At 48.4% G+C, this 14,646-nt stretch overlaps 1 protein-coding gene across 2 annotated transcripts in view; it reads left to right on the forward strand.

Annotated features, from left to right (window-relative positions):
* The first annotated feature begins 507 nt into the window (after positions 1 to 507).
* Positions 508 to 14,646, forward strand: part of PDLIM1 (PDZ and LIM domain 1) — a 37,674-nt gene continuing 23,535 nt past the window's right edge. For both annotated transcript variants that reach the window (XM_081864382.1, XM_081864381.1), the window contains exons 1-2: positions 508 to 664; positions 13,125 to 13,276. In XM_081864382.1, coding sequence (XP_081720508.1) covers positions 566 to 664; positions 13,125 to 13,276 — 251 coding nt within the window. In that variant the 5' untranslated portion in view covers positions 508 to 565. The remainder of the gene's footprint in view (positions 665 to 13,124; positions 13,277 to 14,646) is intronic.

Raw genomic sequence — 14,646 nt, forward strand, 5'->3', positions numbered from 1 at the left:
AATACCGTTTGGCAGCAGCTGGGCTGCAGGCGTTGCAGTCGCTTCCCTCTGCTGCACGTGTCCCTCATGAGCTGATGAACATGCTCAGAAGCACCCTTGTGCCGCATCCCCATAACTGCTTGTGCCAAAATTTCCAGTTCAGGGCGCCCCCCTTGGCTGCGTGGCCACAGGTTGTCTCCAACATTGCTTGTGCGTAATTGCGCACAATTGCTTCCACGTGCGTTCCTGGAACCGACCGCGCGCATCCAAACGATCCGGGTGCGGGGGAAAGTTGCTTGCCGGCTGGAAAGGGCGCGGCTTCGGATCGGACTCCTTTGTTCCTTTGGCGAGGCGGCATCAGGTAAGGTGACGCCGGGCACGCGCAAAAAAGAGCCCTTGGCCGCGCTCCTCCCCGCAGCGCGTCCCGGGGCGGAGTCAGTCAGTCAGTCCGTCCAGGCCGGGCAGGGAGTAGCTCCTTCCCCGCTCGGCGCCTGCTCAGGGCTCGCCCGAGTCCCCGCCCCGGGGTGGGGCGGAGCAGCCTAGCCCCGCTGCGCCGGCTGGATCGCGCAGCCTGCGGCGAAGCACCATGAGCAAGACCCACCGTATCGTCCTCCAGGGGCCGGCGCCCTGGGGTTTCCGCCTGGTGGGGGGCAAAGACTTCGAGCAGCCGCTCACCATCTCCAGGGTAAGCAGGGAGCCCCGAACCTTCTGGGAGAAACCTGGATTGGGATTGGAGCGGGAGGAAGAGAGCGCCTCTGAACATGTGCAGAACGCCCTGCGTCGCCAACTGCAACTCCCGCGCCCCGAGCCGGATCCCTCGCTTTTTAGGGAAGGACGTTCCAATTCTCAGACGGGCTTGAATATGAGCCCTTCTGAATCTTCAGCAGGGGTCTCTCGGGTTGGGGGACCCAAGGAGAGAAATCCGGGATCGGGGCCGGGATCCGCCGGCCAAGGGGCGCTGGGAAGCCGGCCGGCAGCAGCCCTTCCCCGGCCCTTTCTCCTTGGCAGCTGGTGCTCAGAGGCGCGCGGTGGTGCCGGTGAGTCTGGAGGTGTCGATTAGCTATCCGTTGATAAAATCGCGAGGAATGCTCCCAGCTCCTTGGAATTTCCTGGGATTTTGTCTAATCCCCTTTCAAATCCATTGCAGATATCGGGCTGATGATCCGAGGCGTGTTAGCACTTGGAAGGGTGAAAGCAAATGCCAAAAGTAAAAGCTAGGAGGTGACGGGCTTTGCGTCCACATGGGTGGTTAAAAAAACCCAACATCCTGTATTTTCCCAAATTTTTGCAGCCTGCATGTTACAGATCACAATGGTATTTGAAATAAACTGACAGTTTTCTGCCCTTAAATGGGGACTGAACTTTTTGTTGTTGCGGTGGCTGCTTCCTTCAGCTTCCGCGGAGTGAGTCTGTACTTGCCTGATAGATTGCCAAAGTTGGAGGCAGGAGGAACGCTCTGAGAGGTGCCGCACCTACTTGAGACTTGGGGAGTGGCTGGTGCTGCAGTAACAGCTGCTTGGCTGTGCCCAGGTGGGGGTTAATCTCTGTCCCTAGGGTTGAAAGAAGCTGTCCCCCTCCAGGTATCAGCTAGCACTGTTGACAAAGTATTCGTCAGTGTCTAGATATTCCTGCCTGCACATTTTTGTTAGGGTAATGAGCAGGAATCGTACCAAATGCACTCGCTGTAAATACTTCATCCATCCTTCTGGTAGGAAAAATGTATATTTCTGACTGTTCTTAGCACCCCCTCTGCCACCTTTATTGACTGATAATAAAAGCAATTAGCTTTTTCAAAAACTCCAGTCCCTTGGTACTCACAGATTTAGGGTGGCCTAAGCTAATCAATTCTAGCATTTAATTTTTTGCATGACAGTCATACTCCAGGAAGACCCACTGGAATTGGTAGATTTAAGTTACTTAATTCCACTGATTCCATTATTCTGCTCCGAGTATGATGTAACACTGGATATCACCATCTAAAAATGATTTTTTTGGAAAAATTACAATTAAATGACACGTCTTGCGGCACCTTAAAGAAACTTACAATGATGTATGGTGCCAGAAGTGTCCATGGAGTGACTTGCGAAAACTTATGCTGCAGTGAATCGCCTAAGTTTCTCTGGTTTCTCCCCAGCCCACATTGAATGTAGTTGTCTCATAATGCCTTCAATTGAGCAGTGCTTTTGGTGCTGTGGGTTAAACCACAGAGCCTAGGACTTGCTGATCAGAAGGTTGGCGGTTTGAATCCCCGTAACAGGGTGAGCTCCCATTGCTCGGTCCCAGCTCCTGCCAACCTAACAGTTTGAAAGCACGTCAAAGTGCAAGTAGATAAATAGGTACCACTCTGGCGGGAAGGTAAACGGCGTTTCCGTGCGCTGCTCTGGTTCGCCAGAAGCGGCTTAGTCATGCTGGCCACATGACCTGGAAGCAGTGGCGTAGCGTGGGGGGTGCCAGGGGTGCCGGCCGCACCGGGCGCAACTTCTGGGGGGGCGCGAGTCCAGAGGGAAGGGACAAGTTCCTTCCTCCGCCGGCCTCCCCGCCCCCGCCGCCCCCGCCACCCTTGCGCCCTAGTGCGCGCGCGCCCCCCGCCGCCACCGCTGCGGCTGCGCTCCACTCACTGCTCGCAAGAGGAGCAGCCACTGCAGCAGCGCCGCCGCCGGCACCAACACCTCCGCACCCCGCCGCCGCCGCCATCCCCTCGGCCCAGCCACAGGCGGCGGCTGCTTCTGCCGACTGGGGGGGAGGAGAGCTCCGAGGGGCCTCGCCGCGCCCTGCGCTCCCCAACACCCTCCGAGAGGAAGCCGGCGGGCGGGTGAGGGTCTCCCGGCTGAAGGGGGCGCCGCTAGCTCCGGCTCTCAGCGCAACTCTCAGCTGGGGGGGGGTCGGGCGAGGACGGAGCGCGGCTGGAAGCCCCCGGTCCAGGCCGGGGGGGGGGGGAGGAGAGGCGCTCGCCAAGCCCCAATCTGGAGCGCCTCGGAGCGCGGGCTCCACCTACAGCCCAAGGAGAGGAGGGGGCGGGGAGGCGCCCGAGGGGAGGGGGCTTCGGCTGCCTCGGCCCACGGGGGCGCCGCAAATAATAAATTTAATAAATTCCTGCTGAGCCTTAAGGGGGGGGTCCTTGGCTCCTTCGCTCGCCCCCAGCCCCAGTGGCGTAGCGTGGGGGTGCAGGGGGGGGGCCGGCCGCAACATCTGGGGGGGCGCGCTCGCACTCGAGTGCTAAAATCCAGGGGTTAGGGGGCGCAAATTACTTGCCTTGCCCCGGGTGCTGACAACCCACGCTACGCCACTGCCTGGAAGCTGTCTGCGGACAAACACTGGCTCCTTCAGCCTATAGCATGAGATGAATGCCGCAACCCCAGAGTCGGTCATGACTGGACCTAATGGTCAGGGGTCCCTTTACCTTTTTAACCTTTTAGGAATATATCACCATGATTCCGAGTGAGCAGCAGTGCTGTGAGATCTTCCACCAGTTTAAAAGCAGGGTTATTTAAGACTCAGGAAGGGTGAATAGGAGCTCACCTTTCCCTTCTTTCTCTTTCCCAGCCTCAAATAGCCAGAGGCGAAAAGGTTAGTTTCTGCTGCTGAAATTCCAGGCTGCTAGTAGGTTATGGAGCTCTGAGTCCGATGTTCAAATAAGGCTATGGGCTCCTGATTCAGATCTCATTCTCAGGAGCAGCCCAGCTTTCTGTCAAAGTCCTTTCAGCAAAACAGGGGTTTTGATTACAGAAAACAAATCCATATTTTTTCCTTAAGCGCCTAACCACATACTTTCCAAAATGGGATCTGCCGTGGAGTAATTTGCAGGCTCCCTCTAGCAGTTTGGTTTCGAAACCATTTTTCTTAGCAAAGGGAACAATGAAAAAAGGGTGAACCTTTGCTTAGGGAGTTGTTTTTTGTGTGTGTGACAGAGTCTACCAATTTCTCTCTGCTAAGATAGAAGCCTTATGCTGTTTTTGTGTCTGCTCCACAGAAATCTACAGGATGTTTTTTTTGTTTAATAAAAAAGAAAACCCGCACAAACAAGGCTTCTTATGTTCTGCATATGTTTTCATAAAATAGGTGCACTATTTTGGTGGGTTGCCACACAAAACCTTCCAAATGGGTAGCTGAATGAGTACAGTTTTCGCCTGGTAAATCTTGGTGCATAGTCCAATTCATTTTTTTTTTAATAAATATTTATTAAAGTTTTTAAATATAAATGCACAAATAATAAACGATCTTACTTCTATCACAACAATTTCATCACTTCTTTGGACTCCCTCACGTCTCCCGCTCCCATTTACATCGTTAAAAATTTTTTCCAAACAAATTATCAACTTGTTTACAATCTCATGTCCACTCATTCAAATATAATCTAGCACTTCTTCCAAAAAAATTTATATTTTCTTTAGTCTCATTTATCATCAAATTTAAATCTAGTTTAGTGGTGGCCAGTTTTTAATAATCTAGCATCCTTCTTAACATTCAACCAAATTACAATGTTTTTGTAGATACATCTTGAATTTCTCCCAGGTGCATAGTCCAATTCAGTTGTGCCTTGGGCTCCGTCCCCATCCGAAGAATGGGAATAGGGAGCTGCTATTCTTCCTAGGTGAAAAAAAGAATAAAATGACATTGTGGCACAGGAAGGGATGGGGAACCTCCAGCTCATGGGCCAAACTTGGCCCATGAAGCCATTTTTTGGGAAGCCATTACCTGACATCATACCTGGCATAAGGTGTGGGGCAGATAAGGAGAGGGTTTCACAGGAGTGGTCAGGAGCTTAAAGTAAGCTGACAGTTGTTTCTTTGCTGGGCTCAAAATGCACACCTTTCTCCTGCTCATATAGGGCAGCCCCCTTGCTGCATCAATTGAGGCTCTAATAATAATAACAATTTATTATTTATACCCCACCCATCTGGCTGGGTTTCCCCAGCCACTCTGGGCAGCTCCCAACAGAATATTAAAAACACGACAAAACATCAAACATTAAAAACTTCCCTAAACAGAGCTGCCTTCAGATGTCTTCTCAAAGTCAGATAGTTGTTTATTTCCTTAACATCTGATGGGAGGGCATTCCACAGGGTGGGCGCCACCACCAAGAAGGCCCTCTGCCTGGTTCCCTGTAACCTCACTTCTCGCAGGGAGGGAACCGCCAAAAGGCCCTTGGAGCTGGACCTCATTGTCCGGGCTGAACGATGGGGGTGGAGACGCTCCTTCACTGCCTTCCTCCTTTGCTTCCTGTTCCCCTTTCCTTTTCCTAAATCAAAAATATAATAAAACCCTTATATGGAAGAAAGGGAAAGGAGTCGCAGGTGGTTCACAATTCCACTGGACACAGATGAGGTTCCATAGGGCATCTTCTTGGGCTCAAGTGATGCACAGAGTATTACTTCTTGATAGCTTAAAGCCCTGTGAGCCTGGCAGGGAATTATGGGTGAGAGAACCCCCCTCTTCCTCAAACCCATGTCTCTGAATTGGGTTAACAGAACAAGAATAAATATAAAATAAGAGACGCAAGAGCGACAGAGATGCTGAGCTACTTCCTCTAAAATTAACACTGCCCAAAGTTTCTTCAGTCGCCTTCTTTGGCGATCACTCGTGGCCGAGTAAGATTGTCTTCCATAAACACGGTCTTAACAGTGAGTCCATAAGTGATTGTGGAGGCCAATTCTGGATCCACACGTTCTTCTACAGTGGGGGTAATAGGTTTCTGGGTGGGAGATGATCATATTGAGGGTTTGCCAAGTGTGCCTTCCTCTTAGCACGTTTCTCCCTTTGGTCCTTTGTTCAAGTGTCTTCAAAGCCCATGATACCTTTGGTAAAGGCTGTTCTCCAACTGGAGCTCTCACAGGCCAGTGTTTCCCAGTTGTCAGTGTTTATACTATATTTTTTTAGACTTGCCTCAAGACAGTCTTTAAACCTCTTTTGTTGATCACCAGCATCACGTTTTCCATTTTTAAGTTCAAAATAGAGTACAGTGGTACCTCGGGTTAAGAACTTAATTCATTCCCGAGGTCTGTTCCTACCCTGAAACTGTTCTTAACCTGAAGCACCACTTTAGCTAATGGGCCTCCTGCTGCTGCTGCGCTGCCGGAGCACGATTTCTGTTCTCATCCTGAAGCAACGTTCTTAACCCAAGGTAATATTTCTGGGATAGCAGGGTCTGTAACCTGAAGCTTATGTAACCTGAGGTACCACTGTAGTTGCTTTGGAAGACGATAATTAGACATCCGAACAACATGACCATTCCAACAAAGTTGATGTTGAAGAATCGTTGCAAGCAGCTGTGTAGGAAGAGGCATGATTGGTGAAACTCATGGATTCGTAGAACTGTAGGTTGGGAAGTGACCCATAAGCCCATCTGGTTCAACCCCCCCCTGCCCCCAGGGGCGTAGGAAGGGGGGCAGTGAAGGTGAACCTCCCCAGGTGCCCTCACTGAGGGGGTGACATTGGGCTCGCCGCCCACCCGTGAGTCCCAAGCCTACCTCGAGCTGTCGGGGGAAGGGGGGAGCTGCGCCTCTTTGCCAGCGACATTCCCTCCTTCCCCCTTCGTTTTGACAGCTGGGGGAGGCTGGGGAGTCACAGGCGAATGTCCGCCATGGGCGGCTCGCTCCACTCCCGTGAGTGGCTCTCTCCGTCCCAGGCTGCAGGGTGTGTGCGCCGCTCCAGGCACCTGAGTGGTTATCCTGCGCCTGGGAGGGCACCCTCTGCGCCACGCCCCCCTCAGGTGCACGGGCATACATTCTGCCGCTGCCTGCCCCACCTTCCTCAGAAGGACTGCCTCACTCATGGATGGTTTTTTGAGGCACCCTGATTTTGTTATCACTTGAATGTGTAACTTTTATTATTTCTGAGCACAATTCAAAGTGTTAGTTGTTTAGTCGTGTCCAACTCTTCATGACCCCATGGACCAGAGCATGCCAGGCACTCCTGTCTTCCACTGCCTCCCGCAGTTTGGTCAAACTCATGTTCGTAGCTTCGAGAACACTGTCCAACCATCTCGTCCTCTGCCGTCCCCTTCTCCTTGTGCCCTCCTTCTTTCCCAACATCAGGGTCTTTTCCAGGGAGTCTTCTCTTCTCATGAGGTGGCCAAAGTATTGGAGCCTCAGCTTCACGATCTGTCCTTCCAGTGAGCACTCAGGGTTGATTTCCTTCAGAATGGATAGGTTTGATCTTGCAGTCCATGGGACTCTCAAGAGTCTCTTCCAGCACCACAATTCAAAAGCATCAATTCTTCAGCGATCAGCCTTCTTTATGGTCCAGCTCTCTGTCCAGTATATCTGAAGGAGTGTCTCCACCCCCATTGTTCTACCTGGACACTGAGCTCCAGCGCCGAGGGCCTTCTGGAGGTTCCCTCACTGCGAGAAGCCAAGTTACAGGGAACCAGGCAAAGGGCTTTCTCGGTAGTGGCGCCCGCCCTGTGGAACGCCCTCCCACCAGATGTCAAAGAGAACTATCAGACTTTTGGAAGACATCTGAAGGCAGCCCTGTTTAGGGAAGCTTTTAATGTTTGATGCGTTACTGAAGCCCGGCCAGATGGTCGGGGTATAAATAATAAATTATTATTATTTCAGCCCAGCTAATGCCAGATCATAGGGAGTTGTTTATTTCCATGCATTTAAATCAGGCATAGGCAAACTCGGCCCTCCAGATGTTTTGAGACTACTGGGGGTGCCTGATTTAAATGGATACAGTATGCAAACAGATAATGGCTATTTTTGTCCTCTGGCAAACCCTGAAGATGGTAACTACCTCTATAGAGCAAGTTACCTGCTTCTATAGCAAATAACCCAAGAGCTCTGTGCCCAGGGTGTTCTCCTGTGTGCTGGGATGGCAGGACAATTTTACCATATTTTTCGCTCTATAGGATGCACTTTTTCCCCTGCGCACCGACCCCTCTCGCTCTCCAGGCTTCAGGAAGCTATCCGCAAGCCTTGGGAGCCGGGCGGGATTTTCTGCCGGGCTCCCAAGGCTTGCGGATAGTAGCCTTCATCCCGAAGCCTGGGGAGCGCTGCGCAGCGCGCCCCGGGCTTCGGGCAGATATCCGCAAGCCTTGGGAGCCCGGCAGGAGTTCCCGCCAGGCTCCCAAGGCTTGCGGATAAAAGGTAAAGGTAAAGGTACCCCTGCCCATACGGGCCAGTCGTGTCCGACTCTAGGGTTGTGCGCCCATCTCACTTAAGAGGCCGGGGGCCAGCGCTGTCCGAAGACACCTCCGGGTCACGTGGCCAGTGTGATGAAGCTGCTCTGGCGAGCCAGCACCAGCGCAGCACACGGAAACGCTTGCGGATAGCAGCCTCCAAACCCGACCTGGTTTGGAGGCTGGTGGTGGGGGAAAGCAGCGCTCCCCCCCCCCGCCAGCCCCAAAGAGCAGGTCGAAAGGAACCCAAAGCTTTCAGAGCCCAGCGGGAACTCCCGCACCTTGAACGCACAGAACGCACCTTGTTTTAGAGGGGGAAAACAATAAAAAAAATTTTTTTCCCTGTTCTCCCCCTCCTATGGTCCAGTGCGTCCTATGGTCCGGTGCGTCCAATAGAGCGAAAAATATGGTATTTCATTTATTTATTGTTCAGCAGAAAAAAGCCATGCTTGCAGACAGCTCTACTACAGCATTTTAAAAGAGCTGGAGGTTAGAAACAGGAAAGCCATTTTCACATGGAGAGTTACTGGAATGGTTTCCAGCCTGCCAAAGGAAACAGTGGGTGCGGCTTGTGAAATAATGGGGAGATGATTTAGTCAAATACTATTCCAGCTTCTGGCACTGACTGCCATTATTGTTTAATTTAGATGTAAAAACAAAATAGTCTTGCCACCTTATCTTGTGCTTATTATAGCCCAGTATACAATACTTGGTGGATAAGACCAGTTTTCACTCTCATTATTCTGTATGCTGGTGGTAACAGACCTTGTAACAAATGAAAAGAATATTATAAGGGATTTTTGAAGGTATCGTTCATCTGAATTTTAAGCTACAGTCGTACCTTGGTTCTCAAACAGAATGTGTTCCGGGAGTCCGTTCAGCTCTTGGAACAGTTCGAAAACCAAGGTGTGACTTCCGATTGGCTGCAGGAGCGTCCTGCAGCCAATCAGAAGCCACGCCGGACGTTTGGCTTCCAAAAATCGTTCAAAAACTGGAACACTCACTTCCGGGTTTTGATCGTTCGGGAGCAGATTTGTTCAGGAGCCAAGGCGTTTGAGATCTAAGGCACGACTGTACAGTGGTACCTCAGGTTAAGTACTTAATTTGTTCCCAAGGTCCGTTCTTAACCTGAAACTGTTCTTAAGCTGAAGCACCACTTTAGCTAATGGGGCCTCTTGCTGGTGCCGTGCCGCCGGAGCACAATTTCTGTTCTCATCCTGAAGCAAAGTTCTTAACCTGAAGCACTGTTTCTGGGTTAGCGGAGTCTGTAACCTGAAGCGTATGTAACCTGAGGTACCACTATATTTATTATGGCTAGTGTTATGTAGTGAAGTTTCACCCTGGGCCAGCAGGGGGATACTGTAGATAGTTTTCACTCAGGTCTGTAGATAGTTTTCACTCAGGTCCACGTCAGTTATTTTAGGCGGGAAACTCTGGGTTGTTGTTGCTACAATGTTGACAGCCGGCTGCCTATAAAAGCAGGCCGGCTGAGCTGTTTGCAGTCAGTTCTATTAATCGCTGTGTCGTCTGCTATATCAACCCACAACTTAACAGTTAGAATACAGATTATGCTTGTTTTGGGGAAATCGGTGACAATGAAACTGAATTAGAAGTATGATTTTGGTCATCTAAGTTAAGCAGTTTTCTATTAGCATCTGTTTATCTTGGGAGACAATAGAGATGATTCAACCTTTGGGGCTGAAGGCAGACCACTGGAGAGTTACAGCGCCAGCTATAGCCGTAGAGACCAATATGGGAGAGACATGTTTTGTTGCAGCTGGGGCAGACGAAGGCGTTTGCTTTTGCCGCTGCAAATGCACCACGGAGTTTCTTCTCTCTGTGCTCCTTCCAGCAGCCATTTCTCCTCTGGTCACTGCTGTGGACACACAACCTGACTGTCTGTCTGCAGCCACTGCGGTCGTCTGTGAGGGATTCCCACATACAGGACATTTTTGTAACACAGAGTTGTTCTGCCATCGGGCTTGGGGCCTGAAGGCAACTCCCCATCAAGCACATCTCATAATAATAATAATAATAATAATAATAATAATAATTTATTATTTATACCCCGCCCATCTGGCTGGGTTTCCCCAGCCACTCTGGGCAGCTTCCAAAAAAAATTAAGATACTGTTATACATCAAACATTAAAAGCTTCCCAGTCTATGCCATCCAATCATGGTGCTTTGCAGGGTGGATAAAAATCAATGGTTTGAAAAAAATAAAAAAAAAATAAATCAGATTTTTTTAATTTAAACCAGATTTTTAAAACAAGATGCTTTTGGAGGAAAAATCTTTCTAAAGATAGTTTTCTATTTAAGTTACATTATAGTCCAAATGCTATTCAACAGGAAATAAGGATTTGTTTTAAGTTTTTCATGTGTGCTAAAACTCAGTCTAAGGTTTTCTTTATATATATATAAAATGTTTAACGACATCAGATAACAAACATGGATACATATGCTATAATGTTATTGCTTTAGTTAAATAAATTGTTCAAATTGTTATTAAGGAAATGATTATTTTTCTCCTTCCATTAAAGTACAGCAGAAAAGTTATCCAAATATAAACAGTTAACTTATTAAACCTCACAATAATTTCATACTTATCGGTCTGTGTATTTCTAATAGTATAACCAAATCAGTACTTTTTGATAAAACTGTGAAAACTACTCTGAAAATTTATTATTCCAAAAATGAAACCTTTCTCTGGTGGTAAATATTAAGATTATACCAGCAAGAATAAGTCTGTAAAAAAAAGATTTAAATCAAGTCTTACTGACTAGTGATTTAAATCAATATGATTTAAATCAAATCACCCTACTCCCCATAAAGCACATCTCATCTTCACCAGTTCAGGAACCTTTCAAGTGCACATGGAGACAACTAGAGAAAACGTTGGCCAGACAATTAAAGAAGTGATCGGGTGTTATTTCGGTAAAAGAAGAAGGTGAATTAATTCTAGTGGGTCATCTCTATGGAACACTGCTTTGGGGTAGTAATGGATCTGCATCTGAGGATGACAGTTTATGCCACCCAATGACATTGCTTTGAATGAAATAATGGGCATCTTGTCAGTGATAACAATAAATCTGTATCTCATGTTGGAAACTGGAGTGTGGCAAAGTTTTATGGCTCCTAGAACCCCTCTGGGACGCGGGTGGCGCTGTGGGTTAAACCACAGAGCCTAGGACTTGCCGATCAGAAGGTCGGCGCTTCAAATCCCTGCGACGAGTGAGCTCCCGTTGCTCAGTCCTTGCTCCTGCCAACCTAGCAGTTCGAAAGCACCTTAAAGTTCAAGTAGATAAATAGGTACCGCTCCGGCGAGAAGGTAAACGGTGTTTCCGTGTGCTGCTCTGGTTCACCAGAAGCAGCTTAGTCATGCTGGTAACATGACCCGGAAGCTGTACACTGGCTCCCTCGGCCAAAAAAGTGAGATGAGCACCGCAACCCCAGAGTTGGTCATGACTGGACCTAATGGTCAGGGGTCCCTTTACCTTTACTTTTAGAACCCCTCTGGTTTCAGCAGACACAGCTCAGAAACGTGAACCCCCTTCACACTACATTTAAATACTACTTTTCTTTTTAAGTTTCTACCCTCGTGAAAAGTACTGAAGGCCAAGATGGCCAGAATTCACAGGAGCCAGAAACACTCAACATTTCTGTGCCATGTTTTGTGTTCTAAATGTTTGGATCTCTTTTGTTAGGAATGGCAAACTGGTATGCAATAGTTCAGAGATGGCTCATTGCGAATGAATGTGCTTTTCTTAACCGCGGACTCCCACTCATTCTATCATTCCATTGTGAAAGCCAAAGCTAGGGGAAACTAAAAAGCGAGCCGGTTGATTGATGGCTTTTCGTTTTTCCTTTAGTCCAGTTTTATGTTGCTGTTTGTTTTCCCCCACTGGTGAGTAGATGAGGGTTGTGTCTGCGCTGCTAGGTCTTCCTGTTACTGCTTTGTTGTTTGCAAAGAAATTCCTTTAGATAGTATCCTTGATGGAGGCAGATAGGAGAGAAGGATAGAATTGTAGAGTTGTAAGGGGGCCCTAAGGGACACAGGTGGCTCTGTGGGTTAAACCACAGAACCTAGGACTTGCCGATCAGAAGGTCGGCGGTTCGAATCCCCACTACGGGGTGAGCTCCCATTGCTCGGTCCCTGCTCCTGCCACCAATAATAATAATAATAATAATAATTATTATTTATTATTTATACCCCGCCCATCTGGCTGGGCTTCCCCAGCCACTCTGGGCGGCTTCCAAAAGAATATTAAAATACTGTGATACATCAAACATTAAAAGCTTCCCTAAACAGGGCTGCCTTCAGATGTCTTCTAAAAGTCTGGTAGTTGTTGTTCTCTTTGACATCTGGTGGGAGGGCGTTCCACAGGGAGGGCGCCACTACCGAGAAGGCCCTCTGCCTGGTTCCCTGTAACTTGGCTTCTCGCAGTGAGGGAACTGCCAGAAGGCCCTCGGTGCTGGACCTAGCAGTTCGAAAGCACGTCAAAGTGTAAGTTCATTCTGTTGTGGGGATTCGAACCGCTGACCTTCTGATCAGCAAGCCCAACAAGCGGTCATTAGTACTTGTCGTATGGTTTTTGGACCATGGTTTGCCTGGGAGAGCTCTGGCTTAGGATGACACGCCAAGCCAAGCATTTAAGCCCAAATCTTGGTGCAGTGCAGTAGCAGAATTAGGAGCAAAGCGCCTGCGATCCCTCTGGGAACCCGAACGTTCAGTGTTTGTTAATATGCATAAAGTCACCGTTTTGTAGAATGGTGTGTGAAACAAGACAGTATCTCATTGATCCTTTAAAATTAGCACTGTACTACAGATGCCTAAGAGTGATTCATTTACAGTTTTTATGTTTGTGCCTTTCAATAAAATATTCAAAGGCATTCTGCTAGGTTCTTTGTAGCCAACTCCCGGTTCCTCTTGTGAAACAAGCCAGGACCAGTATATAAAGAACAGCCTGGGGCCTTGAGTTTTGCTTTGGTGACAATTTCTGTTTATCTTTTCTTCTTCTTCTTGCAGGTAACCCCTGGCAGCAAAGCTGCAGCTGCCAATTTATGCATTGGAGATGTTATCATGTCTATTGATGGGGAAGATACAGAAAGCATGACTCACCTAGAAGCACAGAACAAAATCAAGGGCTGCATAGACGAAATAATTCTGACCGTGGGCAGGTAAAGTAGCATTAGGATTGGAGGAATAAAATCTGCCTGGCTCAAGTATCCAATGAGCACATATCACAGCTATGGTTGGTTTACTGTAGGAGGAAAAATATGAATCCCTGTGACCCAGGGCTAAACTCACTCTCCAGCAGGAAAGAGCTCCCAGTAGCAGAGTTTAAACTCACAAAGGTGTTGGGAATGTAAGTTGTTAGACCCTTTTTCCCCCATTTAGTTGCATACAGCACTCCTCTCTTTCTGCCCCTCTTGCAATGAACAAAGCACACACTGTTAAGTAAGTTTAAAATGCTTTACTTACAAAACATTCCAAAGGTCAGATTCATGCATTTATCCAAGCAGCGGCAAGGAGAGCACAGGTAGAAAATACAGCAAGATAGCTTCAAACACATGCCCTAAGCTTGGAGTTTGCTTAGGCATGTCTTCCTTTGGTCAGTTACATGGCGCGGAGAGAGTGAGAACAGGAAGAGAAGACTTCACTTCATCTCTTATCAGAGAAGAGAGATCATGGCCAAGCTGAGTCTAGGAAACTAGATCTTTTGTTTTAACCCTTTCATGCACTAACTAGCACTCGCACATAGTTCTGTTTGACTGCAATTTCCCACATTTACGAGCTGCAGCTATTCCCTGACAGTGACAACCTGGACACAATAATTCATGCTGTGATTATCTCCTGTTGGATTACTGTGATGTGCTCTACGTAGGGCTGCTTTTGAGGATGACGCAACATTGCAGAGTATGTGGAATGAAGCTGTTTGGCTGGACAGCCGGTTGCGGCCACATTTCACTGGTTCTTAAATAATTTTACTGGCTGCCAGTACATTTCTGGTCTGAATGCAAGGGTTCGCTGATGACTTACAAAGCCCTGGACGACTCAAATACTTACATACTTCCCCTGTATAGGCCCCCCAATCTGCTAAGGAAACCCTTTTAAGCACCCCACTACTTGCTACACAATGCTGTGACATGTGAGAGGGCCTTTTCAGTGGTGGCACTCTGGCGATGAAATTTGAAACCCTCTGAAATTTGGCTAATGCCTACTCTGGTCTCTTGTTGGAATGGGATGTTTTATTATGGTTTCAGGATGTGCTGATAGGAGGAGTTCCGTCTGCCTGCCTGTTTTATTGCTATGCCTCATATTCTAATAGAGGTTTCACTATTCCCTGCCACGGATTCTTTGCACAGAGGGTGAGCTAGAACGCTTTGAACAAATAAAGCACATGGCAAGGTGTACATTTCCCCAGCTCTGCTCCTGCTTCCTGCACAACATAGGAAGATCTGAAAGGGGCCTGTAATCGTGTTTGGCTGGATGTGCTTATACAGTGGTACCTTGGGTTAAGTACTTAATTTGTTCTGGAGGTCTGTTG

This window comes from Podarcis erhardii (genome assembly GCF_964252035.2).
Source record: "Podarcis erhardii genome assembly, chromosome: 5".
Taxonomy (NCBI): Eukaryota; Metazoa; Chordata; class Lepidosauria; order Squamata; family Lacertidae; genus Podarcis; species Podarcis erhardii.